Source organism: Rhinoraja longicauda, chromosome 20, assembly GCF_053455715.1.
Source record: "Rhinoraja longicauda isolate Sanriku21f chromosome 20, sRhiLon1.1, whole genome shotgun sequence".
NCBI lineage: Eukaryota > Metazoa > Chordata > Chondrichthyes > Rajiformes > Arhynchobatidae > Rhinoraja > Rhinoraja longicauda.
This window is the reverse complement of record NC_135972.1, coordinates 12,053,813-12,074,998: the sequence shown is the minus strand read 5'-3', so window position 1 is coordinate 12,074,998 and position 21,186 is coordinate 12,053,813. Positions and strand designations below refer to the sequence as shown.

The following is a 21,186-nucleotide window of genomic DNA, read 5'->3' as shown; positions in this document are numbered from 1 at the left end:
TCTTTTAAATGTTGTTACAGAAACTGCCTCAAATACCTCCTCTGGCAGCTCGTTTCATACACACACCTCCTGCAAGACTTCAGTTTGGCAGGCAGCATCTCTGGAGAGAAGGAATGGGTGATGTTTCGGGTCGAGACCCTTTTCTCCATCACCCATTCCTTCTTTTCAGAGATGCTGCCTGTCCCGCTGAGTTACTCCAGCATTTTGTGTCTATCTTCGATTTAAACCAGCATCTGCAGTTCTTTCCTACAGACTTCAGTTTGAGTTTAGTTCTTTGTCACGTGTACCAAGGTACAGTGAAAAGGTTTCGTTGCGTGCTAACCAGTCAGCGGAAAGACAAACACGATTACAATCAAGCCGTCCACAGTGTTCAAATACATGATTAAGGGAACCAGAGCATAGTTAAAGTAAGAAATGCTGTTGTTAGAGTAGAGATTTGAAAGAGTGGAGTGATTGTAATGCGTGACTGCCGATCCACTTCAATGACTAGCACACAAAGAGTCGCCTGGCTTGGGCACTATCCTGTCCCAATTTTAAGGCATGTGAGGGAAGGAATAAAAATATAATCAGTGACAAAACGAGACCTTCCACCAACCGATCTTTGCTTAGCTCCATAAGGATCGGCTTTATTCACAAAGACCAGAAATCCTACTCTGGTGGTCCAGGTGGTAGAGGCTTACTTAGCACAGCAACATTACTGATCTCAAGAGGGTCCTGACCAGAAACCTCCTCTATCCATTTCCTCCACAGATGCCGCCTGACCCGCTGAACTCCTCCAACAGTTTGTGCTTTGCTTACCGACTAGTACGTCGGGTGGCACAGTGGTGCAGCTGGTAGAGCTGCTGCCTCACAGCGCCAGAAGCCCAAGTATGATCCTAACCTTGGGTGCTGTCTGTGTGGCATTTGCACGTTCTCCCTGTGACTGAGTAGGTTTTCTCCCACACTCCAAAGACGTACAGATTTGTAAGTTAATTGGCTTTGGTAAAATTGTAAATTGTTCCCAGTGTGTAGGATAGTGCTAGTGTACGGGGTGATCACTGGTAGGCGCGGACTCGGTGGGCCAAAGGGCCTGTTTCCACGCTGTATCTCTAAAGTCTAAAAGTCAGGAGTAGAAACACCAGCTGCTTTTCCTTTCCCTTCCTCAGGGACCTAGATGTGATGGGCAGTGAACGATCCATTAGCACAGTGGAGCAGTGGAAGAGTTGTTGCCTTACAGCGCCAGAGACCCAGGTTCAACCCTAACCTTGGGTGCTGTCTGTACGGAGTTTGTACGTTCTCCCCGTGACAGCAGGGGTTTTCTGCAGGTGCTCTGGTTTCCTCCCACTCTCCAAAGAGGTACAGGTTTGCAGGTAAATTGGCTTTGGTAAAGATTGTAAATTGTCCCCATTGAGTAGGATAGTGCTAGTGTATGGGGATTGCTGGCCAGCATGAACTTGGTGGGCCAAAGGGCCTGTTCCGTGCTGTATCTCTAAAACTAAAACACAACAGGGACCAGGGATCGACGTGTGATAACAAAGAACTGCAGATGGTTTATTGCAAAGAAAGTCACAAAATGTTGGAGTAACTCAGTGAGTCAGGCAGAATCCCCAGAGAACATGGATAGGTGACTTTTTGGGTCGGAACCCCGAAAAGTTCGGGTTGAGTTTAGAAGGATGAGAGGGGATCTTATAGAAACATGTAAAATTATAAAAGGACTGGACAAGCTAGATGCAGGAAAAATGTTCCCAATGTTGGGCGAGTCCAGAACCAGGGGCCACGGTCTTAGAATAAAGGGGAGGTAATTTAAAACTGAGGTGAGAAAAAACGTTTTCACCCATAAAGTTGTGAATTTGTGGAATTCTCTGCCACAGAGGCCAGTGGAAGCCGAATCACTGGATGGATTTAAGAGAGAGTTAGATAGAGCTCAAGGGGCTAGTGGAATCATGGGATATGGGGAGAAGGCAGGCACGGGTTATTGATTGGGGACGATCAGCTATGATCACAAAGAATGGCGGTGCTGGCTCGAAGGGCCGAATGGCCTCCTGCACCTATTTTCTATGTAACCCTTCTTCAGATGAAACCTGGGCATTGGCTACTTCTTCAAATGCGTGTGCAGCAATGAATGGCCCTTTATTCACCCACTGTATTTGGGTTTTAGAAGTTTTCAAGTCAAAGCACAAATTGTTTGATATTCTCTGCCTTTATTGAGTGGTTGAGAGGAAGCAGATGAAACCTTTCCAATAGGTCGTCCACGTTCTGAGTGAGGGGTTGCACTTAAATTGGGAGGCGCAGTTTAAATATAAAGAGTTGGGAAACGAGATGACAGACAATTGTGATTTGTGGACATAAATTATGGGTTGATATGAGAATAGGGTCCGTGTTCAACCGACCTTTTTCTGCTTTTTCCTTGCTGTGCGATGGAATAGTTTTTAAATGTCGACGTTGCTTTAAACGCGACATTGGAACATTTGAAACACAAGTCATGTAACAAACTTTTTTCTCGCCAAGCTGCCTGGAAGGACTTAGTCGGTCGAGCAGAGCGAGGGAGGGGGGGTGGGGAGAGAGAGAGAGGAGGGATTATTGACGTTTCGAGTCCACACCCTGCATTAGGACCAACTTCTCTTCGTCTTGTGTATTTTGTTTTCCAGGGAAGGTGGTCCCAGAATTGGAGCTCAACATTTTTTTTCGAGGGGCTGTTTTAGATGGAATACGGCGCTGTTCGGGATTGGAGCTACGATTGATGCTGGCAGGAGAGAGAGAGAGAGAGAGACCCGGCCAAAAGTGTGAGACTCCTGTTGCAACTTAACTCTCAGTCACTCACTTACTCCCCACCACTAGCGCACAGTCTGCCAATGACTCTGACCGTAGTTAGGCAGCCCCGGACAACTTTCTGAACTTGATCTACAGGAGAGGGAGAAGAGGGAGAGAGAAGGGGGACGAGATGGGTTACGAGCTGGATCGTTTCAACGGGGAGGTGGACCCCGAGTTGAAATGCAACCTGTGCAACAAGGTGCTGGAGGACCCGTTGACCACGCCGTGCGGGCACGTCTTCTGCGCCGGCTGCGTGTTGCCCTGGGTAGTGCAACAGGGCATGTGCCCGGTCAAGTGCCAGAGGATGTCGACCAAGGAGCTGAACCACGTCCTGGCACTCAGGAACCTCATCTCCAAGCTGGACATCAAGTGCGACTACCGTGCTCGGGGCTGCGCCAAGGTGGTGCAGCTGCAGAGCCTGTCCGAGCATGTGGAGATGTGCGACTACAGCCCTGCTCGCTGCAGGCACAAGGGCTGCAAGGAGGTGCTCAACCTCAGGGACATGGACATGCACATGAGGGAGAGCTGCGAGTGCCGGCCGGTGGGGATGTGCGAGCAGGGCTGTGGGCTGGTGTTGCTACACAGGGACCTTGCACTACCGGCCGGTGGTCGCCACTCCTGTCTGCAGGCTCTCCGGGCACAGAGCGGCTGTCTGCAACTCCGAGCCGCCGGCCTGGAGCACGAGCTCCGCCAACAAGCGGCCCGCGCCGGCAACAGGGAGCAGGCGCTGCTCGCCCGCGTCTCAGCGCTGCAGAGCGAGGTGCAACTCACCGCACTGCGCTACCAGAGGAAGGTCCAGCACTACATGGGACACGGCAAGGGGGCGGCAGCCCGCTGTGGGGTGAGAGGGAGGGGGAGAGGGAGGGAGGGGGGGGAGAGAGGGGGCGAGGGGGAGGAAAGGAGGGGAGGAAAGGAGGGGAGGGGAGGGGGAGGAAAGGAGGGGAGGGGGGAAGAGAGAGAGGGTGGGAGGGGGAAGAGAGAGAGAGGGGGGAAGAGAGAGGGGGGGGGGGAGAGGGTGGGAGGGGAGGGGGGGAAGAGGGGGAAGAGGGGAGGGGGGAAGAGGGGAGAAGGGAGGGGGGAAGAGAGGGAGAGGGGAGGGGGGAGGGAGGGGGGGAAGAGGGGAGGGAGGGGGGGAGGGAGGGAGAGGGGAGGGGAAAGGGGGGGAGAAAGTGGAGGAGGGGGTGAGAGGGGGAGGGGAGAGGGGGAGGGGAGAGGGGAAGGGTAGGCGAGGAGGGAGAGTGAGGGGGGATCTGGGCAAGGCAGGGGAGAGGGGGCGCTCCGGGTTGGGAGAGGAGAGGATAGGAGAGGGTCAGCAGCGCTTCCTTGGGGGGGGGGGGGGGGGGGGGGGAGACGTGGAGAGAAGACGTGAGGAGGGGGGGAGTGGTGGCAGAGTGAGGGGCGCGGGGAGGTGGAGTGAAGGGGGAGCGGGATTGGGGAGGTAGGGTGGTGGTTTGGGGAGAGAGGGAGAGGTTGGATGAACAGATAGTGTGAAGGCGAGGAGGGAGAGGGGATCTGGGCAAGGCAGGGGATGGGGAGATACCGTGTAGGGGATGAGGCGGGGTATGAGTGGGGCATGTGGGGGGGGGGTGTGGGTGTGTACCGGGGTAATGCGGGATAGTGGCGGACCGGGGGGGTGGGGGCTTTGGGCGACAGGAGAGTGGGGGAACTTGGGAATGTGTAGCGACGGGAGAGGGGGTTTGGGGGGAGGGCGAGGAGTTGGGGAATGAGGATGGCTGGGGTTCTGAGCCGGCGCTGGGACTGGAGAGTCTGTTGGGGCAGGGTGCGGGGGTGGGGTTAGTATTGGTAGAGTGTGTGGTTGGATGTCTGGGGTTCGACAAAAAGGGAGGTGAGGAAAGACACGAATGGTGAAGAGGGGGGCAAACGGCAGGAGAAGGGGAGAGGGGGTCGGGACAGTTGGGTAAACGAGGGGATTGACTCCCTGCCTCTCTCCCAGGTGCGTTGTGTGAATACCCTGCCACTGCCCAGTCCATCCAGCAGAAACAAAGAACCGCAGATGGTGCATAATAATGGTCTTTATACCAAAGATAGACACAAAGTGCTGGAGTAACTCAGCGAGTTAGTCTGGAGAAGGGTCCCGACCCGCAACGTCACCCACTCCCTGTTCTCCAGAGATTGTTTGTGTCTGACCCGCTGAGTTACTCCAGCACTTTGTCTCTCCCTGTACTTTCGAGTCAATGACAGACGCCAGTGATCGAGTTTAAACAGACCGGGATGAACTTAAGCGCAGGGATTCTCCCAGTGGCAGTGTAGACTCCACGGGACGGCGAAACATGGTCGATCGCCGTGCGATTTTTGCATTTGGCTCCCTTTTGGTGTTAGAATATAAGGACGGTTTCCAATATAGAAATGTGTTGAACATTTAACATCACCTCGAATCCAAAACGCAAACAAAACCGGGGAGGGTGGGGGAATATCGGCAATTGTTAGAGTTCTTTAAAAAAATCCATTAACCTTTCAAGTGCCAAAGCCATCTGTTTCCACTTTTGCACTTAACTTTGGTGCTAATTCAAAGACGAAGTTGATTGGAACTCACCGGGAGACGTTTGTTTCTAACCAGAAGATTAAATCGATTAGACACAAAGTGCTGGAGTAACTAAGCGGGCCAGGCAGCATCTCTGGAGACATGGAATAGGCGTGTAGGAAGAAACTGTACATGCTGGTTTACACCGAAGATAGACACAAAGTGCTGGAGTAACTCAGCGGGGCCAGGCAGCATCTCTTGGGGAAAAGGGATAGGTGACGCTTCGGGTCCAGACCCTTCTTCAGACATCTTCTCCAGAGATGCTGTTTGACCAGCTGAGTTACTCCAGCACTTTGTGTCTAATGAATTTAATCTTCTGCTTGGAAACAAACCTCTCCCGGTGGGTTCCAATCAACTTCGTCTTTGAATGAGTACAAATGTTATTCTAGCATTTTGTGTCCATTTTCGGTGTAACCCGACAGTTCCTTCCTACAGGCTAAATCAATTGACTGGCCGGCCGGCTCCTCAGTTTGGGGTTTGGCTGCCAATTCCAGCTCTCTCAGGCCTTTTAATGCCTCAGAAACCGGGTCTCCTTGAGTGTTGCTGGTATTCTAAATACAGCTGCCCACGGGAGCCCCTGCAGTGACTGAAATAGGGGATTACAAGCAAAACCTCCAGCAGCCTATTGTGTGGCTGCTGGACCTCGCATTCACTGCCCCAGGGCCACTGCGTTGGAGCTATTGTTTGTGTATGTGCTTACATTTATAAAAGTGGCCGTGAGGTTTTCCAATTCGTTTGGAGGCCAAATGACAGGCACGCAACTCTTACCAGTGAAAAAGATGGCAAATGAATTGGTTCTGCAGTAAGTTTGAGGTGGAATACATAATTTGAGAGGGGTAGAACGTGATGATCTTTATTTTTGATGGGTCTGTCTAAAACAAGAGGAAGTGGGTGCAAGGTGAGAAACAGCATATTTTGAGAGGACGAGAAGGGGAGTTTTTTTTCTTCTGCATATAATTATTTAAAATCTGTAAAACCATGAAGGCGGGTACCACCAGATTCAAGAACAGCCTCTTCCCCACTGTTATTATTATTAAAGGGTTGGACACGTTAGAGGCAGGAAACATGTTCCCAATGTTGGGGGAGTCCAGAACCAGGGGCCACAGTTTAAGAATAAGGGGTAAGCCATTTCGAACAGAGATAAGGAAAAACTTTTTCAGTCAGAGAGTTGTGAATCTGTGGAATTCTCTGCCTCAGAGGGCAGTGGAGGCCAATTCTCTGAATACATTCAAGAGAGAGCTAGATAGAGCTCTTAAGGATAGCGGAGTCAGGGGGTATGGGGAGAAAGCAGGAACGGGGTACTGATTGAGAATGATCAGCCATGATCACATTGAATGGCGGTGCTGGCTCGAAGGGCCGAATGGCCTACTCCTGTGTCTATTGTCTATTGTTATGAGATTCTCAGACAGCCTCTCATGAATTCCTGATCTACCAATCTACCTCATTTCAGCCCTTGCATATTAAAAAAAATATCAGCACTTTGTTTCCTTTTGCTTTTGCACTAACTGACATACTCGTGTGTGGTGCGATGTGCCTGGATAGCATGTAAATGTCACTGTACTGTGGCACATATGATAATAATAATATACCAATACCAACATGCTACTTAAGGAGGGGGTGGAGGAAGGTACAACATTTAAGAAGTATCTAGGTGAGCACATGTTTGCCAAAGCATTGAAGGCTAGGGTTTGAACACTGGTAAATGTCACCTCTGCAAATAAGACCGTCACTCAAAATGGTCATGGTTGGCTGAAGGACCTGTTTCTGTGTTGCACAAGTCTACGTGCAGAGCATTTATTGCTGGTTCGTGACTTAGTTTGAAGGTGTTTAAATGAGACGGTGATAGTGGCTACAGAGGGAATAAATAATGAATGTGACAATTTTCAGAAACAATTTCCAGACCAGAAACAATTGTTTTAACCTGCAGTTTTCAACACAACCTATCGTCTGAAGATAGGTTCCGACCCAAAAGGTCATCTATTCCTTTTCTCCAGAGATGCTGCCTGACCCATTGAGTTGGACCAACACTTTGTGTCTTTCGTCGGTGTCAACCAGCTTCTGCAGTTTATTCCTTCCTGGTTTAGTAGGGCTGGGTGGGTTAGATAGAATCATTAGAGTCATTATGTCATAGCGCTATAAACACACAGACAGAACCTTCGGCCCAAAACCTCCACGACGAGCAAGTTCGTAACCGAGCTCTTCCAACTTGTCTGTGCTTGGACCAAATCCCTTTAGACCTTTCCTATTCACGGTACCTGTCAAAATTTCTAATCCATCTCATAATTTTACCCACCTCACCCACGTCCTCCATCAGCTCCATGTTTACACAGTCCCCTTTGTAGGAAATGGTTGGCCCTCACACTAAAAATATGCCCCCTATTAAATCTGCTTACACAGGGGGAAAGTCTGTGGCTGTTCAGCATATCTATGCCCCCACATGACTTTGTATACCACTCTAAGGTCACCTCTCAGACTCCAACCTCCAAAAATACTTAATTCATTGTCTTTTATTCCCCAGAGCACCCCCTCACAAACAAAATGTTTTTGACTTTAGAGATACAGCGCAGAAACAGGCCCTTCGGCCCACCGAGTCCACACCGGCCAGCGATCACCCCATACACCAGGACTACCCTAAACACTAGGGACAATTTACAATTTTACCAAAGCCTAATCTGTACGTCTTTGGAATATGGAAGGAAACCTATACGGCGCACCCGGAAACCTATACGGTCACAGGGAGAATGTACTAACTCTGTACAGAAAACAGCCATGATCAGGATCGAACCGAACCTGGGTCTCTGGCGCTAAAAGGCAGCAACTCTACCGCTGAACAACTGTGCCGCCCTAGCCTGAGAGATTTTGCTTTAGCCTGGTGGTTTATGAATGTATGGTAGTGGTCTTTACAGGCAGTGCTCTTCTAATTTCTTGCACTGTCAATAAAATATGACCCAACTGATGTTTTCCAAAAGGTCATACTATTTGGAAGGGCAGTTGGCAATTAGTTTCATGTCTGTCCTTAATTTGTGTGGTGGCCTTAGCTTTGAAATAGAGTAAAAACGATAAGACTCAACCTAAATTCTCATCATTTTTTAAGAAGTGATTTTGGTTCGGATTAGTTTGTCATATACACCAGGGTGCAATGAAAGTCTTTGTCCGCTGGAACCCGTAGAGTAAACAGCAAGCGTGCCAGAAAATACAACAACAAATGCAAAGACAGTAGTGGAATCTAAAGTAGTCATTCTCTTTTAATGCGTGATGTAAAATAGAACCAAACAGACATTGTGGGCCGAAGGACCTGTTCCTGTGCTGTCCTGTTCGATGTTCTATGTTTAAATTCGATGTGACTGATGATACATCTCCTCTCCATTCTGGGTTCCTAAACTGACACAAATGAAAAGATCTATATAATAGTGTTATGGGTGATCCAATGCATTGAAGGGTTCATCTTGCTTGCTTGAGCTGAAAGAATGGCTCTGTATTGATTTTTGTCATTTGACCCGTTAGACATATTGTGTAAACAGCTGCTGCCTTGTTAGTCATCAATGGAAGGCATGGCTTGGATTTGGGGGCATTGATTTCCTACAGAGAGTGTGAGTTCAGCCGCTTGGTTTCAGGAAACTTTGGGAGTATTTCACCAATGGGGAGAGATGAGGAGCACATAAAACAATGCACAGATCATTGAAGCAAAGACATGGACAGCAATCAATTATACCAATGGAATGGCAATCTTTTCCAAAAGGAGATTAGAAAACAAAATGTGTAGGAAGGAACTGCATATGCTGGTTTATACTGAGAATAGACACTAAATATTGATGTAACTCAGCGGGTCAGGCATCATCTCTGGAGAAAAGGAATAGGTGACATTTCTGGTTGGATCCCTTCTTCAGATTGAAAGATAGAGGGAAGGGGGGGAGAAAAACTGGAGGCATGATTGAATGGTGAAGTAAACCTGATGGGCAGAATGTCCTAATTCTGCTCCTATACCTTCTGAACTATGGAGTTATGAACTTGCTGAAACCTAAAACAGAAACACAATAAAAAAACGAAATATCATATCACTCAAATAAATTCATACAATTAATATATATCTTCATAAAAGTATTGGATAACTCCCTTGCCTTCATTGAGTAGACTTCAAAGTAACACTTTGCTTTGTTTACTGGACTCTTAAGGAATACAAATGTTGGGGTGTAGCTGTAGAATTTTGAGTAAACATGAAGTCAAGTCGTTCACATTAACACATGTTAGCATTTTCATGCAAAATCCAAACCAAGGAATCTTTTATGCAATCCAAGGGTACAGTTAGAATGTTGGTTTGATATTTCATCTAATAGATGTAATAGACAGTAGGAGTAGGCCATTCGGCCCTTTGAGCCAGCACCGCCATTCAATGTGATCATGGCTGATCATTCTCAATCAGTACCCCGTTCCTGCCTTCTCCCCATACCCCCTGACTCCGCTATCCTTAAGAGCTCTATCTAGCTCTCCCTAGAATGCATTCAGAGAATTGGCCTCCACTGCCTTCTGAGGCAGAGAAATTCCACAGATTCACAATTGTCTGACTGAAAAAGTTAATCTTTGCATCTTTGAGAGTGGTGTATATTTAGGATTGTACTGGAATGTCAGTCTGAAATTTTGAGCTCACTTGGGTTGTGGGATGAGCTTTAGAAATGAGTAATGGTTTATGGTCTTTCTTTTTGGACATGAGGACAGAACTCAATTGCCTTTTCATCGGTATTACTATGGAGAGAATAGTTAGTCGGGTTGAATAAGACCCTCAGTTGTATTTAGAGATGCTGAATATATTTAGTTTCACTGGTTATTGAATGCTAACTGATTTCATTCTCTTTATGGTGACAGGGTGGAGAAACCAAACCATTAACTGTAGTTTTGCACAGAGAAAATGACACTCTTGGATTTAACATTATTGGCGGAAGGCCAAGCCCGGTGAGTGCAGAGGTTTCAATGATTTTGTATGGAATTTTATTTATGTTGCAATTGCTGGCATTTGTAAGTTTCTTAATCACCAGACTGCTTCTGAGAAGTTCTCTGGCAACGTGTAGGTTGAAGATGATTCCTGTTAGTGCTGGTGTTTTTGTCCAGCAGCTGTTAACAGATGTTGGCTCAACAAATGTTCCCTGACCAGGCCTCCAAAAAATGTTAACATGCCTGGAATTTGATATTTCAACTGAAACTCGGTATGACTATCTCCATCCCACAGACCATTCTCCCTACAGGAGTTTCATTACAGAGGTCTGTAGGGCAGAATGGATCATTTAGCCCGGTTAGGCAATGATACTGGTTATTCTCCACTGGCATCTCCTCCTACTTATTCCACCAGCCTATCAACATTTCTTCCTGTTTCATCTTCCCTCCTGCTCAACTGCAACTTCCCCTTAAAGACATTCATGTCATTAACTTCCACCATTCCATGCAGTAGCAGATTATCTGGGTTGTGTTTCTAAGGCGGCGCAGTGGTAGAGTTGCTGGCTTACAGCACCTGAGACCCAGATTCGATTCTCGCTACAGGTGCTGTCTGTCTTGTACGTTTTCCCCGTGACCGTTTTCTCCAGGCGCTCCAGTTTCCTCCCACATTCCAAAGACGTACAGGTTTGTAGGTTAATTGGCTTTGGTAAAATTGTAAATTCTCTCTTATACATAGGATAGTGTCTTGGGTGATCGCTGGTCTGCGCAAATTCGGTGGGCAAAATGTCTGTTTCAGCACTGTATCTCTAAAGTCTAAAGAATTCTGTGAATGATTAATTATTATGTATACTATTCCTAGTTTTTGATTCTTCCATAAAATTTCTCTGCATCTAGTCTCGTACCAAATGCTGTAATGTTTGAAGGTCTCTCTGAGATTGTTACCTTCCCTTTCTCTTCTAAAGAGCCTCAGCCCATTCAGTTTTCTTGATTTTATTCTCTGCTTTCTTTTGCAAAGGGACATATTCAGCACCACCAACACATGCAGTAATACTAGACAGATGCAGCAGAGCAGCACTGAAATGGTGTGCTACTTGTTAAAATGACCGTGGTAATTATTTTCAGTTAAACCTGCTGTTGTAGATAACTACCAAAAAGTGTAATAGCAACCTCCAAAGTTTCCTGTAATCACTTCATTACACAAAATGATCCAAAGTAAGAAAGATTACATGGTAGCTTATTATCCATGTAGAATTGATGGCATTGTACCTGTAAAAGTGCCAATAATTTAAGACTTTTCACAAAAGCATTTGTATATGTGTGTTTCCCAAACTTCCTGTTCTCTGGCGATCCTATGTTTATGCTCCAATATTAAGTCTTGGGATGCATTGTGGTTACATTGGCTAGACCACTTGAGTAAACTGTGCAAGGCCCAGTGTCAAGAGAGATTTCAAAGCAACACAAATGGTATCTTTCAGATGAAATATTAAACCATCAACACTCAAGTGAAATTAGAGATCACAGCACGGTTCTCACCTGCATTGTGAATGAGACGTGCAGGTCTCTCTCTAAATCATGTTTGTACCTTTTCTGGCACAATGGCAAAGGTGGTGGAACCACTGCCGCACAACAGTGCTGGCCGCGTGGAGTTTGTACTTTCTCCCTGTGACAGCGTGGCCTTCCCCTGGGTCCTCTGGTTTCTGTGCACGTCGCAAAGATGTGCGGGTTGGTAGCTTCATTGCCTCCTGTTCATTGCTCCTGGCATGTAGTTGACAAGTAGAATGTGGGGATTAAAATGGACTTGGTGTGGAAATGCTGTAAAATGGTTAGCACAGACCCCTTGGGCTGAAGGACCTGTTAGCATGCAATATGATTATTTGACTTCAATTTGAGATCTTTGCTATTATATAAGTCAGAACAAGTACACCGTACTTCTGAAGAAGGATCTCGACCTGAAACGTCACCCACTCCTTTAGCCAGTCCCACTGAGTTACTCCAGCAGTTTGTATCCATCTTCGGTGTAAACCAGCATCTGCAGTTCATTCCTACACAAGTACACCTTATACTGGACACACGCTAATAATAATCCTACATAAGTTGAACATATCTTCAGGTTTCTAATCCTTTTGTTCCAGAGATGAACTCCATTGCCTGGTCTGTTTTTTTTAATGGAGCTGTTAGCTTCTAGCACTATTTTTTTAATTAATCTACATTCTTTGATCCCTTTACTGCTCCACCCCATTAAAACTCCTACTTCCCAAATAGCCCATGGGCTCCTTTGTCTTCACACTAAAGACTCGTGTTTATCCATATTGAAATTTACTTGCCAAGTCAATTATGTGTGTTCATTAACACCTTGTATTTTGACACAATTTGGTGCTTCCCAATTTGTGCTTCTGATTCTTGCTCCATTCATTAACATAAAACTATGGTGGTCTCGGCGCTGCTCTTCGTGGAACACAAATCCCACTCCCTACCAGTGCGAGCAAATGTGTTTAATCCTATTGCATCTGCTTAAACATCCATTCTGCTGCTTGTCACCAGACACTGCATGCTCCAAACCTTGTTTAATCAGGACACAAACCAATTGCCTGTACCACAGGCTTTAAGGCAAAGTGCCACTTGAACTGCATTAAGTCCACGGGCTATTTTGGGCCGTTCAAGCTGCTGCTTGCTTGCACTTTGTTAAAGTGTGATTACTTGTCACCCTTCCCACCCCCCCATGTCCTGTAGAATTCCAGCCATAATCGTCAGTCTGGCTAGCCTGCTTGCTGAGCTCCACGCTGCTATTCAGTTGGAAATTTAACGTGACAATTAAGGCGAGAGTTTGGTCTCGACCCGGTTAACTCGCCCGCCTACAGACACCTTCTCCCCATCTTTTCTCCAGCCTCATTACCTGGTAAACCCATTCGAAGTTTATTCTTCACTCTGGTTGCAGAGCGAGAGCTATCGCAAAACAAATCGTTTTCCTATTTAAGTTTAGGTTAGTTTAGAGAAACAGGACCTTTTGGTCCACTGAGTCTGCACTGACCAGCAATCCCCACATACTAATACTCCACACACTCGGGACAATTTTACATTTATACCAAGCCAATTAACCTACAAACCTGCACGTCTTTGGAGACGTGGGAGAAAACTGGAGATCTTGGAGAAAACCCAGGAGGTCACGGGCACAAACTCCGTACAGACAGCACCCGTAGTCGGGATCGAACCCGGATCTCTAGCGCTGTAAGGCAGCAACTGTACCACAGCACCACCATGTCTCGTTCTCTTCCTTGCTTCCCCCAGTGTCGGCAATCTCCTCTGTGTGCCCAACCATTCCTTGCCACTTGCACACTTGATTGTGAATCACAGTGGCTGTCTTCGCCTGCCTTGGACGTACGCTCTCTTCTTCTGTAACCACTCTTTAAAGCTAGTTTCTTTCATCACTCTTTTCCTCAGTTCTCCCAATCCCTCACTGCAAGGTTCGGAGTTTTACATTGTCAGTGAATGCGTTGAGGCTCATGATTGCAGTATGTCTATTTTAATTCAGTTCATTCTCACATCACAAGACACAAAGCCCAAGAAAATAGGAGCATTGTCTCTTGAGCCTGCCCCACCATTCAATACAACAAGCCTCAGCTCTTCCTCTGTATTAGTTCTCCGCTGCTATCAATTCCTAATCTTTCTCAAATTTATTACCTCCACTCCTAGTGGCAGAAACAGGCCCTTTGGCCCACTGAGTCCGCACCGACCAGCGATCACCCCGAACACCAGCCCAATCCTACACACTAGGGTCAATTTTACAATTTACCAAAGACAATTAACATACAAATCTGCAAGTCTTTGGGATGCAGGAGGAAACCAGAGCACCCGGAGATAACCCACACAGTCACGGGGAGAATGCGCAAAATCTGTACAGACAGCAAACGTAGTCAGGATTGAACCTGGGTCTCTAGCGCTGTAAGGCAGCAATTCTACTGCTGCGCCACTGTGTCGCTAAACATTATAGCTGTACAAGATTTGTAGATATTGCAGCCAATATTCCGTGGTTGTGGGTCAGCTTGGTTTCAGATGTCCATGTAACAATTTAAGTGCCCAATGCTGTTACATTTCCTCCCAACCTGAAGCTATGTGGGGAATGTGTCGGAAGGAAGTGCAGATGCTGGCTTAAATCAAAGATAGACACAAAAAGCTGGAGGGTCTCGACCCGAAACGTCATCCATTCCCTCTCTCCTAGATGCTGCCTGACCTGCTGAGTTACTCCAGCATTTTGTGATACCTTCGGTTTGTACCAGCATCTGCAGTTATTTTGCTGCACAAAAAGCTGGAGTAACTCAGTGGGTCGGACAGCATCTCTGGAGAAAAGGAATAGGTGACGTTTCCAATCTGAAGAAGGGTCTTGGCCCAAAAAGTCACCTATTCCTTTTTACAGAGATGCTGTCTGACCCGCTGAGTTACTCCAGCTTTTTGTGTCCATCTTCGCTATGAGGGGAGTGCTGCCCATAAACTCTCACTTGCTCCCCACGCTAGTGATGCCCTCTGCTCTGTGCCATCTGGAATGTGCTGAAGCTGCCCCTGTCACCTTGCCCCTTGCACACCCCACACGTGCTAAGTTGCCCAGTTCTCGGACAGATACTGAACAGATACTGTTTCCACAGAGAGGATGCCTTTACCAGAGCCCCAGTCTGCCTACTGAGCTGTGCGCAGTGTAATTATTATGTGGCCTCCAGCAGAAATAGTTTCATTTCATTTCAACTCGAAGAAACCAAAAATAATCTGAGATGGGGACAGTCAGCAGTCATAACGTATGGAAGTGTCTGTCTGTGAGCTGATTATCTACAAACGAGAAACGTGCAGTGATTCTCCTGTCGAGTTAGCACTGGAAGGAGCGCAGCTGCTAGAATGCATGAATGCACCCAAGTAATTCCTGAAATGCTTTGTTTATTTCAGCTGTTTGATGCAGCATATTCTGAGATTTGCTCTGCTTCTGTCAGGGAAAGGATGGGCGCACAGTGGCGCAGCGGTAGAGTTGCTGCCTTACAGTGCCAGAGACCCTGGTTCGATCCTGACCTCAGGTGCTGTGCTGCAAGCAGTAGATTAAACTGTTCAATGAACTTGTTGTGACTTTGTTGGGCGCCGGAAACGTAGTGGCTCTTGCATACTGCCGAGGTGAGGTCTGCTGTGTGATTTCACCGGGTTGTATGCAAAACAAAGCATTTTGCTGTACCGAGGTACATGTGACAATAAAGTATCATTGAATTGAATCATTGTCCGTACGGAACTTGTACATTCTTCTAAATTGAATTTAGAAGACTGAGGGGGGATCTTATTGAAACATATAAAATTCTTAAGGGGTTGGAGAGGCTAGATGCGGGAAGATTGTTCCCGATGTTGGGGAAGTCCAGAACCAGGGGTCACAGCTTAAGGATAAGGGGGAATTCTTTTAGGACCGAGATGAGAAAACATTTCTTCACACAGAGAGTGGTGAGTCTGTGGAAGCCACAGAAGGTAGTTGAGGCCAGTTCATTGGCTATATTTAAGAGGGAGTTAGATGTGGCCCTTGTGGCTAAATGGATCAGGGGGTATGGAGAGAAAGCAGGTACAGGTTACTGAGCTGGATGATCAGCCATGATCATATTGAATGGTGGTGCAGGCTCAAAGGGCCGAATGGCCTACTCCTGCACCTATTTTCTATGTTTCTATTCTCCCTGTGACTGCGTGGGGTTTTCTCGGGGTGCTCAGTATTCTCCCACATTCCAATGGCGTGCTGGTTTGCAGGTTAATTGACCTCTGTAAATTGTCCTTAGTGTGTGGGATGCGAATCTGGAATATCATAGAACTGGTGTATAGTTGATTGTTGGTCGGTGTGGACTTGATGGGCCGAATAGCCTGTTTCCATGCTGTCACATGTAAAGTAAACTAAAAAAATTTAAAGGGTAGTTTGAATTAACCTTGGAAGCATGCTGATTATCACCAACACATTTTAAAGCTGAATTGTAGGATAGAACTGCAGATGATTGTAGGATAGAACTGCAGATGATTGTTTATATCAAAGATAGACACACAATGCTGGAGTAACTCAATGGGTCAGGCAGCATCTCTGGAGAGGGAGAATGAGTGACGTTTCAGGTCAAAGCTGAATTTCTCCATTCTATTATATTTTTTGTTACTTCCCACTTTGTTGAAAATGGAGCTCAGTATGACTGGCGATTTTTTTCCTAGACTTTAATATTGCCCTTCTTTGGCTATTTTTCTAACTCTCCTTAACTCTTACGGTTAGTGCAGTAATGATAGCCTTCAGGGCTACCTTGTTCCATGTCCCATTAATTTTATCTGTGGGCAACTACAGGCTTCAGAGATACAGTGAGGAAACAGACCCTCTGGCCCACCGGGTCCGTGCAGGCCAGTGGTCACCTCATACACTAGCACTATCCTACAGACTAGGGACTATTTACAATTTTACCAAAGCCAATTAACCTATCAACCTATCAACCTGTATGTCTTTGGAGTGTGGGAGGAAACCGGAGCACCCGGAGAAAACCCACAGATAAGGCAAGAGAATGGGGTTAGGAGGGAGAGATAGATCAGCCATGATTGTATGGCAGAGTAGACTTGATGGGCCGAATGGCCTAATCCTATCTCTTATATTCATGGGGAGAACGTACAAACTCTGTACAGACAGCACCCGTAGTCAGGATCGAACCCGGGTTTCTGGCACTGTAAGGCAGTAACTCTATTGCTAAGCCACTGTGTCGCTCTTAAGTTCTCGCCTGTTCAAACACTCTTAGACACTGGCATCCTTGTGCATTGTAGTTTTGCTCTGGATCAGTGTCTTATTGAAAGTTAGGGTCAGGCTGACTGCACTTGAATTTTTCTGACAACAATAATTGAAATAAAGTTTTCTTTCCTCTGGATTATATCTGAAACTGAGGTGAAAGGCACTGAAGTGAGTGGGACTTCTCTGGAATTCACGACAACTTCTGATGTGAGTGGAACTCCCATTGGAATTCCAATGTTCGCATTAATCATAAAGTGAGTTGTTGGTAGTATTTATAATCCAGTCGTGCCTATAACAGTTGATTTCTCCGGGGAACTTTTCAGAACTCCAGTGTTTGAATATTTTTAAATTTCAAATATCAACTTTATTCTGTATTAAAAAAATATATAAAACAGAAATTCTTCAAACACACTTCATACATTCTCTGTACATTCAAAAGTGCTATACTCAGTAGTCTTCATATCTATCCTATCCACCTAAAAGGTGGCACGATGGCGCAGAGGTAGAGCGCCTTACAGCGCCAGAGACTCGGGTTTGATCCTGACTACGGGTGCTTGTCTGTACAGAGTTTGTTCGTTCTCCCCGTGGCCTGTGTGGGTTTTCTCCGGGAGCTCCTGTTTCCTCCCAAACTCCAAAGACGTACAGGTTTGTAGGTTAATTGGTTTGGTATAAGTGAAATTGTTCCCAGTGTGAGTGTGATAGTGTTACTGTGCGGGGATCGCTGGTCGGTGCGGACTCGGTGGGCCGAAGGTCCTGTTTCCACGCTATATCTCTAAATTAAACTAAACTATCTCGCATTTCTGCTGGTGTGTAGTGGTACTTCCTAACCTCACTCCCAGCATGTTCACTGGATGTTTTCAAGAGATACAAAAGAGAGTTAGATTTAGCTCTTAGGGCTAAAGGAATCAAGGGATATGGGGAAAAGGCTGGAACGGGGTACTCATTTTAGATGATCAGCCATAATCATATATTGAATAACGGTGCAGGCTCGAAGGGCTGAATGGCCTACTTCTGCATCTATTTTCTATGTTTCATTTTCTATGTTTCTAGGTGTCCCTCATTGAATTCTACTGTAATCATCAAAGCCAATGCCCTGTTGCTAATTTGCTGCAGCTTTCCATGGTATTTCAATTATCTATGTACATGGATCACTTGTGCATTTGAAGCTCTCTTACAAGACTGTATTAGCACGTAAGAATCACTAGTAATGTGGAAAGTGTATGACAACACTTTTGACTTTGTGGGGGAAAAAATTGGCACATTTTTACCATTCGTTCAATGAACTGGAGACCCGGGTTCGATCCTGACGTTGGTGCTATCTGTGTGGAGTTTGCAGTTTCTCTATGACAGCTTAGGTTTCTTCTGGGTGTTCCGGATTCCTCCCACATCCCAAAGACGTGCGGGTTTGTAGGTTAGTTGGCCTCTGTAAATTGCCCCTGGTGCGGAGGGAGTGGATGCTAAAATGGGATAACGTAGAACTAGTGAGAACAGATGATAGATGGCCAGTGTGGACCAAAGGGGCTGTTTCCAAGTTGTATCTCTAAATTAAACTAAACCATGAATGTGCTTTCGTACAGCCATCCTCCTTGCTTTTGATGCAGACTATTTCTGAGGTTTTAGACTCCATGCTTCACTTGTTTATACCTGTGGTGAACACTTGCAGCTCCAATACATATCATTGCTGATTTCCATTATTCATACCCTACATACAGATCTGAGTACTTGCCAAGAGTCTGTATCCCGATACTGAGCTAATTTCCCAGACGTCAGAAACTGCCTTCAGTTCCTTGAAGTTCAACTTCTTGAAGTTCAGTTTCTTGAGTCACAGTAATAGTGTGGAAACAGGCCTTTCGGCCCAGCTTGCGCCAACCAACATACCCCATCCACACTAGTCCCACCTGCCTGCGTTTGGCCCATATCCCACTAAACCTGTCCTATCCATGTATCTGTTGAAATGCTTCTTAAAAGTTGCGATAGTACCTGCCCCAATCACCTCCTCTGGCAGCTCATTCCATACACCCACCCTTTGTGAAAAAGAATTACCCATCAGGTTCCTATTAAATCTTTCCTTCCTCACCTTAAACTTATGTCTGGTTCTCAATTCCCCAAACTTGGGCAAAAGTGTGTTTACCCAATCTATTCCTCTCATGATCTTGTACACCTCCATAAGATCACCCCTCATCATCCTGTGCTCCAAGGAATAAAGTCCCAGCCTGCTCAACGTCACCCTACAGCTCAGGACCCGAGTCCTGGCAACATCCATGTAAATCTTCTCTGCACCCTTCCCAGCTTGACACGATCTTTCCTACAACATGGTGACCAAAACGGAACACAATACTCTAAACGTGGCCTCATCAACATCTTGTGTAACTGCAACATGACCTCCCAACATCCATACTCAATACTTTGACTGATTCTCTGACGTAATTGCCCTGAATGGGAACATGCAGTGCTTATTCCCTGGGGCAAGCCTGCTGTTTTGCCTTCTCTGCGTTGTTGGAGGCTGTTGAGAATGCTATGGCTGGACTGTTGCAGTAATGATGGCTTCAGGGTAGAGCTTTTATTCTGTGGCAGTTTAGCACGTTGTCAAACTGCGGAGGCTTGCTTTAGACATTAGAGGTACACCAAGGACCTACCTTTGACCTACCGAGTCTGTGCTGAGAAAAGATCACCGTATATACTAGCAATATCCTAAACACTAGGAAAAATTTACAATTTTTACCAAAGTCAATTAACCTACAAATCTGTGCGTCACTGGATTGTGGGAGGAAGCCGGAGCACCTGGAGCAAACTCGCGCAGTCACAGGGAGAACATGCAAACTCCGTATACACAGTACTCGTAGTCGGGATCGTACCCAGGTCCCTGGCACTGTAGGGCAGCAACTCTACCGCTGTGCTTTGTAGAACGGGACTGTCATATGTTGAAAGACTGGAGCGACTTGGCTATATTTAAGTGGGAGTTAGATGTGGCCCTTGTGGCTAAAGGGATCAGGGGGTATGGAGAGAAGGCAGGTACAGGATACTGAGTTGGATGATCAGCCATGATCATATTGAATGGCGGTGCAGGCTCGAAGGGCCGAATGGCCTACTCCTGCACCTATTTTCTATGTTTCTATGACTAGGCTTGTATACACTGGAATTTAGAAGGATGAGAGGGGATCTTATCGAAATGTATAAGATTATTAAGGGGTTGGACACGTTAGAGGCAGGAAACATGTTCCCAATGTTGGGGGAGTCCAAAACAAAGGGCCACAGTTTAAGAATAAGGGGTAGACCATTTAGAACTGAGATGAGGAAAAACCTTTTTCAGTCAGAGAGTTGTGAATCTGTGGAATTCTCTGCCTCAGAAGGCAGTGGAGGCCAATTCTCTAAATGCATTCAAGAGAGAGCTAGATAGAGCTCTTAAGGATAGCGGAGTCAGGGGGTATGGGGAGAAGGCAGGAACGGGGTACTCATTGAGAATGATCAGCCATGATCACATTGAATGGCGGTGCTTGCTCGAAGGGCCGAATGGCCTCCTCCTGCACCTATTGTCTATTGTCTATAGAACAGCAGCACCAAATTTTCTCCTGATTACTGAGCACCTTAAAGCATTTTAGCTCCAATAAAGTGCTCTTGGGCTGAGGTATGCGGTGTAATGTAGGAAACTGTGCACAGTAGGATCTCACCAACTAGTGCAGGGATAAAGATGGACAGTCAGGTATTCAAGTCACCGGTCCATGCCGAACACCAAAGGCACTAACCCCACTTTAATCTCCCCACATTGTCCCCCCCACCACATTCTGCCATTCACCCAGTGTGTTCAGGTGCCACTTGGGATAACTTACAGCGGTCAATTAACTTGCCAATTGTACACCCCTGGACAGAGGAAGGCAGCTGGAGCACCCAAAGAAAACCTCGCTGCCAATGCAAACTCCACACAGACAGGACTGCGGTTTAGGAGTGAAGCAGGGTCACTGGAGCTGTGAGGCAGTGGTTCTACCAGAGGCACCATTGTGCCACTCACAATATATATCAAAGGTACTTCATTAGCTGTTAAGTTTATATATTGATAAGTTCTTGGAACAGAATTAGGCCATTTAGCCCAAATCTACTCCACCATTCAATCATGGCTGATCTATCTTTCTGAGACTATGGCCTCTTGCACACTATCCAGGCTTTAAACACTTGA

The 21,186-nt window shown here is 46.4% G+C and overlaps 1 protein-coding gene across 3 annotated transcripts in view; it reads left to right on the top strand.

Annotated features, from left to right (window-relative positions):
- Positions 1 to 2,757: 2,757 nt before the first annotated feature.
- The window catches only part of LOC144603562 (PDZ domain-containing RING finger protein 4-like), a 357,547-nt gene continuing 339,118 nt past the window's right edge, over positions 2,758 to 21,186 (top strand). For 2 of the 3 annotated variants that reach the window (XM_078416940.1, XM_078416939.1), the window contains exons 1-2: positions 2,758 to 3,631; positions 10,193 to 10,279. In XM_078416940.1, coding sequence (XP_078273066.1) covers positions 2,921 to 3,631; positions 10,193 to 10,279 — 798 coding nt within the window. In that variant the 5' untranslated portion in view covers positions 2,758 to 2,920. The remainder of the gene's footprint in view (positions 3,632 to 10,192; positions 10,280 to 21,186) is intronic. The other variant, XM_078416944.1, reaches the window with a different exon arrangement.